The sequence below is a fragment of the Suillus subalutaceus genome (genome assembly GCF_016647625.1).
Source record: "Suillus subalutaceus strain FC151 chromosome Unknown DFJ58scaffold_706, whole genome shotgun sequence".
Classification (NCBI taxonomy): Eukaryota; Fungi; Basidiomycota; class Agaricomycetes; order Boletales; family Suillaceae; genus Suillus; species Suillus subalutaceus.
The window spans coordinates 1-13,423 of record NW_024540955.1 but is presented as its reverse complement, the minus strand read 5'-3'; the positions used below and the strand labels follow the sequence as shown (position 1 = coordinate 13,423).

At 43.9% G+C, this 13,423-nt stretch overlaps 4 protein-coding genes across 4 annotated transcripts; 2 read left to right on the top strand and 2 right to left on the bottom strand.

Annotated features, from left to right (window-relative positions):
- Window positions 1–1,591: 1,591 nt before the first annotated feature.
- DFJ58DRAFT_888245 (uncharacterized protein) lies at window positions 1,592–2,806 on the top strand (the record flags this gene model as incomplete). Its single annotated transcript, XM_041394688.1, has 2 exons — window positions 1,592–1,858; window positions 1,907–2,806. The coding sequence occupies 2 exons, from the start codon at window positions 1,592–1,594 to the stop codon at window positions 2,804–2,806; spliced, it is 1,167 nt and encodes a 388-aa protein (XP_041234704.1).
- Window positions 2,807–6,710: 3,904 nt separating this feature from the next.
- On the top strand, window positions 6,711–7,220 carry DFJ58DRAFT_673376 (uncharacterized protein; the record flags this gene model as incomplete). The annotated part of the gene is made up of 1 exon (XM_041383059.1): window positions 6,711–7,220. One exon carries the CDS (start codon window positions 6,711–6,713, stop codon window positions 7,218–7,220), a length of 510 nt encoding a protein of 169 aa, XP_041234703.1.
- A 1,250-nt stretch (window positions 7,221–8,470) lies between these two features.
- Window positions 8,471–8,917, bottom strand: DFJ58DRAFT_673379 (uncharacterized protein; the record flags this gene model as incomplete). Its single annotated transcript, XM_041383060.1, has 1 exon — window positions 8,471–8,917. One exon carries the CDS (start codon window positions 8,915–8,917, stop codon window positions 8,471–8,473), a length of 447 nt encoding a protein of 148 aa, XP_041234702.1.
- Window positions 8,918–11,680: 2,763 nt separating this feature from the next.
- DFJ58DRAFT_739488 (uncharacterized protein) lies at window positions 11,681–13,296 on the bottom strand (the record flags this gene model as incomplete). Its single annotated transcript, XM_041387043.1, has 5 exons — window positions 11,681–12,301; window positions 12,354–12,479; window positions 12,543–12,803; window positions 12,860–13,219; window positions 13,288–13,296. The coding sequence occupies 5 exons, from the start codon at window positions 13,294–13,296 to the stop codon at window positions 11,681–11,683; spliced, it is 1,377 nt and encodes a 458-aa protein (XP_041234701.1).
- Window positions 13,297–13,423: the final 127 nt, after the last annotated feature.

Genomic DNA, 13,423 nt, shown 5'->3' with positions numbered 1-13,423 from the left:
AAAACATTGAGTCAGAGAAATCATACCAGGAAGAGCACTAATACTAAAAACTTGACGGCACAACAACAAAGAACTCAACATCCTCAACATATACACCCCGAACAACCCAACAGAACACCATAACTTCTGGACAACCATAAAAGAATCTGAAAACAAGAAGAAACACTCAACATATTGACCTAATGCTAGGAGACTTCAACCTAACAGAGGACCCACTAGATAGAGCCCCTGCACGGACAGACAACGAAGCAGTGATTGATGCACTCAGAGAGCTAAGAGAAACATTAAACATACACAACTCCTGGAGGAAAACACACCCTACATCCCACCTATTCACCTTCTACAGCAACACAAACTCCTACTCAAGACTAGACAGAATATACTCCTCCCCCACACATGATAATAGCCTATACGACTGGTCAGCATGCACATCAGCCATCCCGACAGACCACCACATGATCCTAGTAAGATACGCACCCCCAAATATGCCACACATAGGCAGTGGTCGATGGTTGTGGTCACTCGGCCTTGTAAATGATGAAAACTGCTAAATAAAATAAGTAAAATAGGACAGATAACACAATGGAAAATTGAAACAAACCCACAACCAAATGAAACAAACCCACAATCAGACTGGGAAGACTTCAAAACCAAAATTTGCCAAGAGGCGAAGGAAAACAACAAAAGAACACCTATTTAAAATCAATACCAGAATAAAACAACTAGAAAATGACATAAAACTCACCCTAAGAGACAATGACATAGACACCAACAGCAACACAAGAAGCCACAAGGCATGGCTAGAAAGTGAAATAAACCACCTAGAGAAAAAAAAGATTAAAAAACCTTCAACTTCGCTCGAAAGCAAAATGGAATACCACCGGAAGAAACAATTGGAAAATACTGATGTAAAATAAACACCCCCAAGAAACCATGAGATATTATATATCAACTTAAAATCCCAAACATGAACCAACTCACCTCCCACTCTGGCAAAATGGCAAAGATCGCAAAACAATACCATGAAACCCTTCAACAAGAAAACACACACCCTGCAATACAATTGAGAAAAAACATAGTGAAACAAAAATAATGAACAAAATACCAGATGAACAAAAATTCAACGACAACAACTCCCCCTGAACCGACTCCTAGAAGAACACCACATATATGAAGCACTGTACTCCTCAAAGTCCAGTAGCGCTGCAGGAATCGATGGGATACCATACAAAGTATGGAAACGCCTACACAAAAAACACCTAGCTGATTCAGATGAAAATGAACCAAGCTTTAATATGATTAAAACACTCACCCTAGTCATAAATGACATACAAAAAAATGGAGTCAAAGAGGAAACCGAATTCACATTAGGCTGGATGTGTCCAATATACAAGAAAAAAGAACACACCAAAATCACCAACTACAGACCAAAAACACTACTAAACACGGATTACAAACTGCTAAGAGCCTGGACAGCTGCGTTTATTTCTCAGCTTATTTCTCAGTTTATTTCTATTGTGGCGTGGCAACGAGTGACAAGCTGTGACTCGCGTGTGACTCTATCAGCGTCCAGACTCCATACTGCCAAGTCATGGCGAAACGGAAGAGTACATCTGCGAACACTGGTACTACTAGTGCAGGCCCAGCTACCACTCACTGGACTGATGAAGAGACCTCCCGCCTCATTCAGTATCTCACACTTCATTGCGCTGAAGGTGGAGATGGTACTAACTTCAAACAGTCAACCTTTACCACTGCAGCGGCTTATTTATTGAAGCCCCTGGACGGCATTCCAAAGGAGGACCATGTAGCTGGAATCAAAAGGGATGGGCTGTCATGCAAGAACAAATGGATCATGGTATGTTTATTATTATTTTTCAAATCGATTCAATTCTGACTACCGCAGTGCAAGAAAAAGCATACCGCTATCGTCGATATCAAATCACAATCAGGCTTTTCATGGGACGATGAACTCAGCGCAAATATCGGCCCAGCCGACGCTGCGCATTGGACTGCATTTGCAAATGCGCGTCCCAATACAAGGCCATTCCGCAACAAAGGTTGGAAACACTTCGACGAGATGGACGACGTTTTGCACACGCAGATCCCACACGGCACCAATGCTTTTCACGCAGGCCAGGAAACGTTCCAATCACAATACAACGTCAGCAACGAAGGCCCAGGTGTTGATGCTGTGGAGAATGAGCCTGTAGCGCCTGACTTGGGAGACTTGGGAGACTTTGGAGACTTGGGAGACTTGGGAGACTTGGGAGGCTTGGGAGGCTTGGGAGGCTTGGGAGGCTTAGCGGTTGAGGGAGACATTGAGAGGATTGTGGAGAGAGACTCAACTGGGCTGGATGACGATGAAGACGATATCATTCCTTGGGAAGCGACTCCTCCTCCTCCTCCTCCTCTCTCAAAACGAAAATTCGCTGCCATGTCTTCAACTCCATTGCTTACCCCTTCAACTAGATCTTGTTCTTCTGGTCCGCAATCAAAACGTCAGCATGCCAGCGGATCAGCCACTGCACTCTATGCAATTAATGATCGATTTTCAGAGTTCACTGACGTCTTTTGTGTAGCTACACAATCGGAAAAATCGGCTATCGCCTTATCGCCTCAGCGCAAGCAGGCAGCAATGCGGCGTGCTCAACTACTAGAAACACATCTCGACGACGACAACATGGCTGCACTTATCGAAGCTTTTCAGGTGGACGTCAGCGCCGCTGATGCATATATGGTCATGTCCGACGAAGGGCCAAGGAGGTCTTTTGTTGACCGCAATATCAAATCTATCAACAAGTAGATCTACTAGGTAGTATAGGTGTTATGTACTCATCCTGTCACGTCCTGACGAGCGCAACACACTCTATGATAGTCCCTCCACATAGCATCTGCAATACCATCTCTCTCCTCTGTCGCCTTTTGCCTTTCAGTACGGCCCGCCGGTCCTTCAGCAAGAACGCCCCTTGACTTGCCTGGATCAGGGTCAATGAGATCCTCGACGGCGAATTCTTCTATTTCCTTTGGATCGAAAATTCGGATGAAGTTGTGAATGGCACAAAGTGCTGGGGGAATTCGGGCTTGAGTCGACATGCTATATTCCGGTGGATGTACGAGTATTGTGAACCGCCTCTTGAGAACGCCGAATATTCGCTCGATCACGTTTTGAGCCTGAGCATGCCGAAGGTTGTATATTTCTTTTGAATTTTTTGGCCTGCCGTCGATGAGAAAATCAATAGTTTGAGTGAGATATCACTCACCGAACTGCAGCTCGACCCCACTCAGCCAAGTGGTACCGAACACTTCGGTACGGAACAAGAAGCGAGTAGCATATTCTGAACCCAGCATCCGCAAGGAAGTACCTTCCTTGTGGAATGTATAGGTCGGTGAGACGGGCGTTATTGTATAGAGTTGAGTCTGAGGTCGATCCATCCCAACCGCCGAGCACATACTGGAACCGAAGATCAAATGAGCAGCATGCAAGACAGTTTTGGCTGACGAAACCTTTTCGGTTTCGAGACAGCTGCCTTTCTGCCAGTGGACGGACAACACGCGATGTGTGTACCATCCATGGCTCCAAGTGCCCCTTGAAAGTGCGGAAAGAATTTCGGGTTCCCAGATATTTCTGGTGGAATAGGTGCATCCTCTTGTGGTAGATAGACGAATTTGTTGTAGAAGGGAGCTGAAGACAGAGCGAGCAGGACTTTCTTGAAATATCTGATGTGGCATGTGAGGCAATGAATATATTGCAATAGTATGGACGTACTTCTGTGTGGTTGTGTGCAAGTGCTGAAAACGTTCTGCGACATGACGGCTTGAAAGCCCTGTCACACATGTATGGAGAAAGATAGCGACTTGCTCATCAAGCAGAATATATTTCGAGTGACATAGCCCAGAGGTCTGAAGCTCATGTACGAGCGCATGGAAGACGTGTTTCCTCATTCCGAGCTCAGTTTTGATCCGGTCAGGGTGTCCGTTGATGAGTTCTTGCACCCATGCATGTCCAGTGAGCACTGATGTATGGTAGGGCTGTCTTTCAAGAAAAGGAGTCATATATGCGATTATAAGGCCCATAATAAGTTGAGCGATCATTGCGGCTGCCATCCGCAACATATGGAAACCGTTGGATTTCATTAGCTGGAGGCATTTCAGCCTTGGTGTGATGTCATACAGTGCGTGATATGCTGACCTTGTCACGGTTGTTTGTACATATTGTTACGAACAAAATAAACTGAGAAATAAACTGAGAAATAAACGCAGCTGTCCAGGCCCTAATGAAAGTGTTAGCAATACAACTAGCCAAAGCAACCCCAAAACTGATATGCCCAGATCAAAGCGGATTCATACTAAATAGATCAATCTTTGACCCCATCCGCCTAGCGAAAATGATGATTGAATATGCCGACATCTCAGAAGAAGATGGTGCTCTTATCACGCTTGACCAAGAAAAAGCCTATGACCATATTAGCCATGACTACCTAATAGAAACGCTACAGACCTTCAACCTCCCGCCAATGTTCATCAACACAGTCAAGGCCCTCTACTCGAATGCCTACACAAAAGTAGCAATAAATGGTATGTTAAGCGAACCATTCAAAGTAACAAGGGGCGTAAGACAAGGTGACCCACTATCATGTTTACTCTTTGACCTGGTCCATTGAACCCCTGGCTTACACCCTAAGAAAATCTGAGTTAATAAAAGGCTATGACATCCCAGGCATAACTCACTGAATTAAAATAAACCTCTATGCTGATGATACGACAATATACCTGAACAAAAATGACAAGTACTCTGACCTTGAAAACATTTTGAATGAATGGTACCTTGCCTCTGGGGCCAAATTCAATATGGATAAGACAGAGATAATACCGATAGAATCAAAGACTCACTGAGAACGAGTGATCACAACAAGAAAACTACACCCAAATGACACACCCCTCAAAAACTCCATCAGAGTAGCCCTGGATGGTCACCCAATAAGATCCCTGGGTGCATGGATAGGCAATGAAACAAACGATGCCACGCCATGGGAACCAATCCTAGATAATATCAGTAAAATGTTAAAATACTGGAACAAAGGGCATCCATCCCTTGACGGTAAATGCCTGATCGCCCAAATGGTAGTAGGAGGCATGACACAGTTCCTAACAAAAGCACAAGGCATGCCCAAGAACATTGAGACCGCACTAATAAAAATACTAAGAAGCTTCATCTGGAACAATGAAAAACATCACCTATCAGCCTAGAACAACTACAAAAACCAAAAGCAGGAGGAGGAATAGACCTAATAGACCTCAAAGCCAGAAACGAGGCTATCAAATTAACATGGCTCCGATCCTATCTTGACCTGTCAGCGAAACGCCCAGCATGGGCCTTCCTAGTGGACATAATCATCAACAACCTAAAACCAACAGGAATAAGCAACACGACAGACCTAAACACCTTCCTACAATCCTGGAACCCACCGACAAAGGGACCAAGAATGACCAACATACCAAAAGAAACAATCAATATGCTAAAAATAGCAAAGAAATACAATGTTAGCTTTGCATCAATCAAACTCTCGAAACAACTCAAAAAAAATTTACCTGCATGGTACCACCTAGGTGCCCCCCAAAAAACATACCACAAATAGAAAGATGACTGCCTACAAAATAATCGCAAAGCCCAGAAAATTAAACACTTAATCAAAATAAGCAAAAAAATCTCACCTACCAACAATGAAATAAACGACATCAATAAAAAAACACTACCCTCGAAGAAATTGCGCATGCAAATACTGTAAGAAAGACAGAAACAATGGATGTGAAAACCCACATAAATGTGCCATAACAGCAAAAGAAATACTAAACAAAATCGCCCCAAAATTCAATACAAAAACCAAACCAAAAAAGATAGCCTATCACTCACCCATAGCAGAGATGAAAAGAACCAACAAGCACACAAAAGGAGACAGGGAGAGATCATATTTGACCCCACCACAACAATATGGACAATGCTTGCAGACTGCTTCAGAATATTCACTGACCCATCAAAACAATCAGACAGACCAGCTCACCACCTACAAGCCCCAGCAAGAGGACTAAACATAATAGAAGACAAAATCACCATCTACACAGACAGTTCATGCCTAAATAACAGAAAATACAATGCAAAATCTGGCAGTGGAATATGGATATCAGCAGAAGACGAACGGAACAAGAGAATAAAAATACCTGGGCACCAACACTCAAACCAGATCACGAAAATAACAGTGATCTTAGTCATCTTACAACAAACAGAACCCTACATTCCTATAACATTCATAATGGACTCAAGATACATAATTGACGGACTCACCAAAAACATAAACCAATGGGAAGACAAAGGATGGATAGACACAGCGAATAGCAACCACCTAAGAGCCACATTATACCACCTAAGAAAGAGATCAGTACAAACATCTTTCATATAGACAAAAGGGCATAACAGAGATCAAAGAAACGAACAGGCAGACCGCCTGGCCCTAGAAGGAGTGAACAAACCCACCAAAGACCAAATAGATCTCTCGATCCCCAATGAATGAAGCCTACAAGGAGCAAAATTATCCTCTATAACACAATCCCTTGCATATAAAGGAATAAAAAAACAAAAGAAAAGAAAAAACCCACCAGGAAGAGCGACAACAAGTAACCTCGACATCACAAGATACGCAATACAAGAGATCATGGGAGACCTTGAACACGACAGCACCATATGGACTGGATGCCGAAGCAAAAAAACCATACATCAATTCATATTCAAAGCATTACATGGCACTTACCGCATCAGCAAATACTGGTTAAACATCCCAAACTACAAACACTGTGCCAAATGCGCAACATGCCACACAGAAATCAAATCGCTAGAACATATCTTACTAGAATGCCCCAATAACGCCCAAAAAACCATATGGAAACTAGCACAAGACCTATGGCCAACAAAATTCGGCACCTGGCCAAGAATCAAACTAGGAACGATCCTAGGGTGTGGGAACTTACATCTGAGAAAACACACACCCGACAAACAAAACCCCAATGAAAGAGGAAACGACAACAATGATGCGAAAGATAAGACCAAAGGCACAGCAAGACTTCTGAGAATCCTGATCTCAGAATCTGCTTACCTAATATGGGTAATCAGATGTGACAGCACCATTAACGAAAAAACCTACACAACGAACAATATAATCAAATGATGGACAAACAAAATAAATAACAGACTACAACTAGACAGAATATCCGCAAAGAAAATAATAAGACCGGAAAAAAACTAGTGACGCACACCTAGGAGAACACATCCATACCAACCCCAACACCCAAACTCAAAAAGACTGGGCAACCACCCTCGAGGTTTGAGTGGGTATTAGACCACTCAGGCCCTCTACGATCAAGGCCCCCTAGGTAGTACAGAGTCCCACACACCCCACATAATGCAGGAGTGCATAAATGCATTTTCCCTCAGACCGGGGTTTCCTGAAACCCTGCTATAGCATGTATACATAGAACTAGACTTAGTCAGCTGCTACCAATACAATTCACATGTCCAAAAAAAAAACATATCCCAACTTAAGCTATAGATCACCTGACTGGTTAGGCATCCTGTCACTTGTCACACATCTTGTTGTGCGAAGGCAAACTAGCTGTCTCATGAGTCATAGTTCCTTTGTGTAAGGCCTCCCCTAAGGAAGAGTAAAAAATGTCGCAAATGAACGTTGAACCTCAATGCTAAGTATAGTAGGCCCAGACATGGGCTATCTTGAGATAATGACAGCAACAGCCCTCTGAGCATTCCAGGGACCAGGACCCTTTCCATTTATCGTTCTCAATGCATTACTATGCCGACATCCTGAAACCAGTACCCATCCTGGAATGAACATCAATGCAACCCGGGCCACTGCATTTCTGTTCATGTGAAGCTCTGCAAATGTTACTAATAGACCTATCTCCTTCGCCTGATGACAAGGACATCGTGAGCTTGTGCAAGGTTAGTTGATATTTGATTCACAGGAGATACCCATTCTTACAGGCTATGTATGAGTTTGTGCCCACTTACAAAAGGATATGGAATACGGAGTGACGAGGTTGATGCCAACAATTCAGGACCATTGGTGACCGCTATCTCAGTAATCAGCCGAATGTATCACAGTGACACTATCTACTAACACTGGGTTGGCTAATACTCGGACCCCACCCACTCTTTCAGTGACAGGCAGAGATTCTGTCCATACTACTTACACCCACCCATGTCAACCACAATCACTCCAGAGGAAATCCAAGCTTGGGACCTAGACTTCCTGAATTCCCCAATGATCAAATACATCACCAGTGGGCCCTTATGTTTTCCAAGGCTGATACACTTACCTATTACAGTTGAAATGGTCATAATGCATACCGATGGGACCGCCAAAATGTTATGCATTATGAGGAATATGCAAGACAATATTTGTCACATAATCGTGACACATGTGACCTCTGCCAAAAGTGTGACATCAAACTTGTCTTCAAACCTTTTCCGTTTCTCCCGCAGCATAGGCCCAGTCACTGTTTCACATCTATTCTCCATGTGCCTAACCCTAACCCATAGAATCAAGGCATGCTCAACATCAGGCCTTGTCACAATTCTTGGCCACTTTGATGACAATGCACTAGGGTTATCATTGACCTGCGCTTCCATTTTTGGATGTTCACGTAACTTGTGTGATAACATTGACTGCTTGAAAATGAGTGCACCCGATTTGAGAGATTTGAAGTGTTTGACAATTTCAGTTTGTGCCACAGTAGGATGAGAAACAATAAAATAATAGACTGTCATCCAGTCAGAGAGTGTGAGATTTTGGCAAGAAGTGCATTCACTGGCTGTAGAATGAGCTGAAGTTTGAGGATTGTCCTTCATGATTTTCTGCCGCTTTGCAGGCTGGTTGTAGATAGCGCTGCGGGCTTGTCACGAGGTTTGCACTTTAAGTTTAGAGACATTTTCATGTAGTATGATACCATTTCAATTTCTCACTGGCTTCTATACATAGTCAAAAGACACAATACCACTGAAGCACAACAATAAATTTATGCACTATGTTATTGTACACATGTCCCACCCTATCAAATCAATACTCATAATGCATATTGGGTATACAAACAATATGCATTATGCATTATGTATTATGCGTCCAATTACTTGGGAACAACATTGGGATCCACAAAAGTTGATGCATTATGACCATTTCAACTGTATTTGGATGTCATGTAGTTGCTGCTCTAACGCTCTTTACCTGGGACCTGGGTGAGTGAGCTCTTTGTGACTTTATTCTGGGCTGTTGACAGAGACACTAGTCCTAACTCTTCCTCACAAGGTAAGTTGTTCAACCAGACCTGAATTATTGCGGAGGCTCAGCAGTGACAGTTTAGACTATGGGTGCATTCAGTTAGGCGGAATTTTGGCTAGCCAGTGATGAGGTCCACATGTAGAACGCCAAATGGATGTTTGCAAAAGTTCTATTTTTTGTGGTGAGATAAGGTTTGCATATTGGTTGGGTGTTTTACCTCATGTTTCTCAGAATCGATACTTTGCACTTGGGACAGCTATCCTAATAACATTTTGTGAGTTGTGCACTGAAGTTTGCTGTAATACCCATATATCGACGCTCAGCGCTCATTGCTAAGATGTAATGCAGTGACATTTGATGTTACACCCACATAGGCTTTGTAGCGTCATCTCACTCATCACTTTTACTCATACTAATTCAGAGCAGATGTAAGCTCAGACACTTTCATCCCCTAACCCCTCTCATGGAAATGTCAGGTTCTGCAAATATTTTCTTTGCTGTCATCGGTATGTAGCATACTCGATCGACTTCAATCAACTTTAGTCTGACAATTCCCAGCTTTGTTACTAGTGGCCAACATCAAAAGTAAGCTCTCTGAGCCATCTGACTGTGCCACATACTCATCAAAGTCTTAGTGATTCTCCAACTTCGACTATACTGCGCTGTATGCCTATGGTGAGTGGCAATGCAAATCCTTCCGGATTGATAGCCCAGATGATATCCAGATAAGAGAATTGTCCTCCCTGTGTCGGCATTGTTCGTCGTGGTCTTCAGTGGCATGATGGTGATGGCAGTGTTCATACACCAGTATGAGAAGAGTGAACTTCATCAATATTACCAAGTGTGTACACTGATCAAAGTTTAGACTACAAAGCTCAGATCTTTGGTGCATGTGCCATAGTTGGGTCCGTGGATTGGCTGTATCTTTTCTGGTACTTACTCCATGGACTGTCTCTGCGACCTGCTCCTCATTCTCTATTAGGGTACCACTGATGGGCTTAGACTCTGTTCTTGTCCTGTTAGCAGGCTACAAATCTCTTCAGCATTATTTCCAGGTACTGGACAAGACTTGGTTTGGCTGCACATCTTATGTGTGCCTTCACACGAGACTCGATTCTTTATTTCCTCTGATGAGAGCACATGCAACGCAGTGGGTCGATTCTGATGCCAAGTACTGCTTTGCTATTTCCAGTAACTTTTTGATATACCTACTCAGCACCTTGCTGGGCAAATACGGCCCTGCTGAGTATTACCAACTGAGCATGATCATGGTCACAATTGTCCCACCTATATTTGTTGACTTCGTTTCCTTTCTTACATTATCTTGTTATCTTGATCACCATCAGGCACCATACTGTCCGGTACTTCTTGACTTCTGCACCATACGGTACTTCCGCTCGTCGATCCTCCAGTGTTACGTCACCTAAGCATCCTTGATAGTACTTACGTCGTCCCATCTCTCGTTGACACCTCAGTTCTGTTCTCTAACATAACTGAGGTATGTAGTATGTTCATACCTCACATGTCGGAAATTTCTCAGGACCATTTCAAGGACTTATAATACATTTTAAGGGCTGATTTTCACACACTGTATTTTAAGGCTTGGTAATGATGGAGATAATATTTGATGGCACCTTGAAAGGCCTTGTTCCCACCTTATGATGCCTTAAAATAGTGTCGCTCATGGGAAATATCATGTAAGCATTGTAAGGTCTTGAAAGGGATGGTGTAACAATAGAAGATAAAAATAAGTTTCCAAGGACCTGGATGCTATTCCAACGGTATTCTAATCTGCATCTCTATTATCTAATCTTGACTGTTGTTATCTAATGTTATCTAATCATATTGTAATCTTGTCCATTGTTATCTAATGCTACCTACTACTATTCTAATTTTATTGCAAGTTAAACTATTGTACTTGGTAGGATTCGAACACTTGGTCATTAGCATTATCTTAATCATTATAGTAGTAATTCAAAGTACTCACATGCATAGTTACCGCTTGGTTATTAGGTCTCAGAATACACTGAAACTTGCTTGGCTATATCGTGTCTTTGAGTGCCTTATAAGGTTACTGGTAAGACTCTGAGAATTCCAATGCGAAAACAAACGCAATTCGACCTTTGTATATAGGACAAGATACAAAAAATGACAGAGCGTAAGACGACACAACGGCATACAAGGTAAAGACAAGATCATTAAATCAGCGCTTTCCCCTCCCTCTTCCCCTGGATTTACTAGTAGCAACCGGTGCCTTGCTGCCACCATGACGAGTAACACAGCCGACTGGTTTCAGGCTCAGGCGCATAGGTCAGCTCACTGGCAGCGGCGCTACGTCAAGGTTGTTGTGCCGACACGCTACGAGTTGCCGACACGCTACGAGTTGCCGACACGCTACGAGTTGCCGACACGCTACGAGTTGCCGACACGCTACGAGTTGCCGACACGCTACGAGTTGCCGACACGCTACGAGTTGCCGACACGCTACGAGTTGCCGACACGCTACGAGTTGCCGATGCAGCTGGTTCAATGACGGCGCCACTACCCAGTGTCAACTGACTGACACCCAACTGCACCTGCGCCGTTGCAGATGCGGATTGAGTGTTGTTGACAGATATAGAGGCGTGATAGCTGGAGACGACATCGACCACTGCCGAACTAGCAGAGATGGAAGTGAGGGCAGATGATGTCTGAGTGGGAGCATCAAGTGCGTCGAGGAGATCGTCTTCCCATGTCCAAGCTCGAGTGGCAGAAGGGAAGTCATTGGAAGCCGTTGGTAGACTTTGGCTGGTGATGTCGAAAACCTCCTTGTTAAAGTATTCCACTGACGCTGCGGGCCCACGGAGTGCACTTGAACAAGCGCTCCAGATAGAAATCATAGTCTGCGTGATAGTTGATCTTTCATCTCCGCACCAGTCGCGGTGAACTCCTGGATCATGCGTCAACAAGAAACGCGCCTATGTAACCAAGTAATTAGTATAAAACTGTCAATATAATGTGTTGACTCACCATAACTGCGGCACCTGCAATTAAACCTTCGGTGACACATTGAGCATTGCAGCGCTGCCCCCTAGCCTTCTGACCTTTTGTCTTCCCGGAAAGTATCTTCTTTCTGTAAATTTCAACGCGAATGATCTGGCGTGAATACTGTCAGTACACCAGTCTCTAATACTACAACATAACCGAATGTGTACTTACTTTGACTAGTACAGGATTCTTGAGGAACTCGTCGGCCACCATAGCATCTGGTCTCGCAAACAGAATGGGTGCTAGCTGAATGTACTCGCCCTCACCGTTCTTCTTCAGCAAACGAAGAAGGTCGTGATCGTCTCGCTTCCTGGCATCCGTCTGAGATAAAAAGAGAGTGGGGTCGAGCTTGAGCGTTGAGAAAATGAGACTTGCACAGCTCTTGATGGCGTGCACAATATTGGACCGCTCGGCACTAACTGCGGCGCGAAACTGAGGAGACGTATCGTGTAAGTAGTTTGTAAGACAGAAAAAGGTGAAGAACATACCAGAGAATCAAATGACGAATACTTCTCCATGGACTTGTGCAAGTCCTTGGACACACACTGATATAATTCCGCCATGGCGCCATTGAGCTTCACCTCAGGAGATGCCCAATGTGTAGGACTACGTGGGTCATTGTCAGGCTGTGGGGTCGTTGGGAAGACACCAGGGATGACCCAGAAATGGTAAAATAGTGTATACTTCTTCCCTTCAGCAGTGATTTTGGTGTCGAGTGCCGATGTCTTCTTGAGTGCGCGGTTACGGCTGCAGGCAGGTACAGTAGCTGAGAGCGTGAGGTAGTCCTTCTTGAGAGTCTTAAACTCAACTCGTAGTGAGTTGTATGCTTGCTGTGCGGTTTCGAGTGCCTAGATACATTGAAATTACATTAGTGCGAGTAGTAGGATAGCCGAATGATTGTACTTGCCTTGCGAACCTCGTGCATGGGTGCTTCTGGTTGAGGAACAGAGAGGATTGTCCTAAATGTTTCAAGCTCATTGCCACTCAAGTCTTCACTGTCTGATGCTTCAGTGGCACTGACAGCATCAATTTCGGCCTCAAAGCTCTCGCCG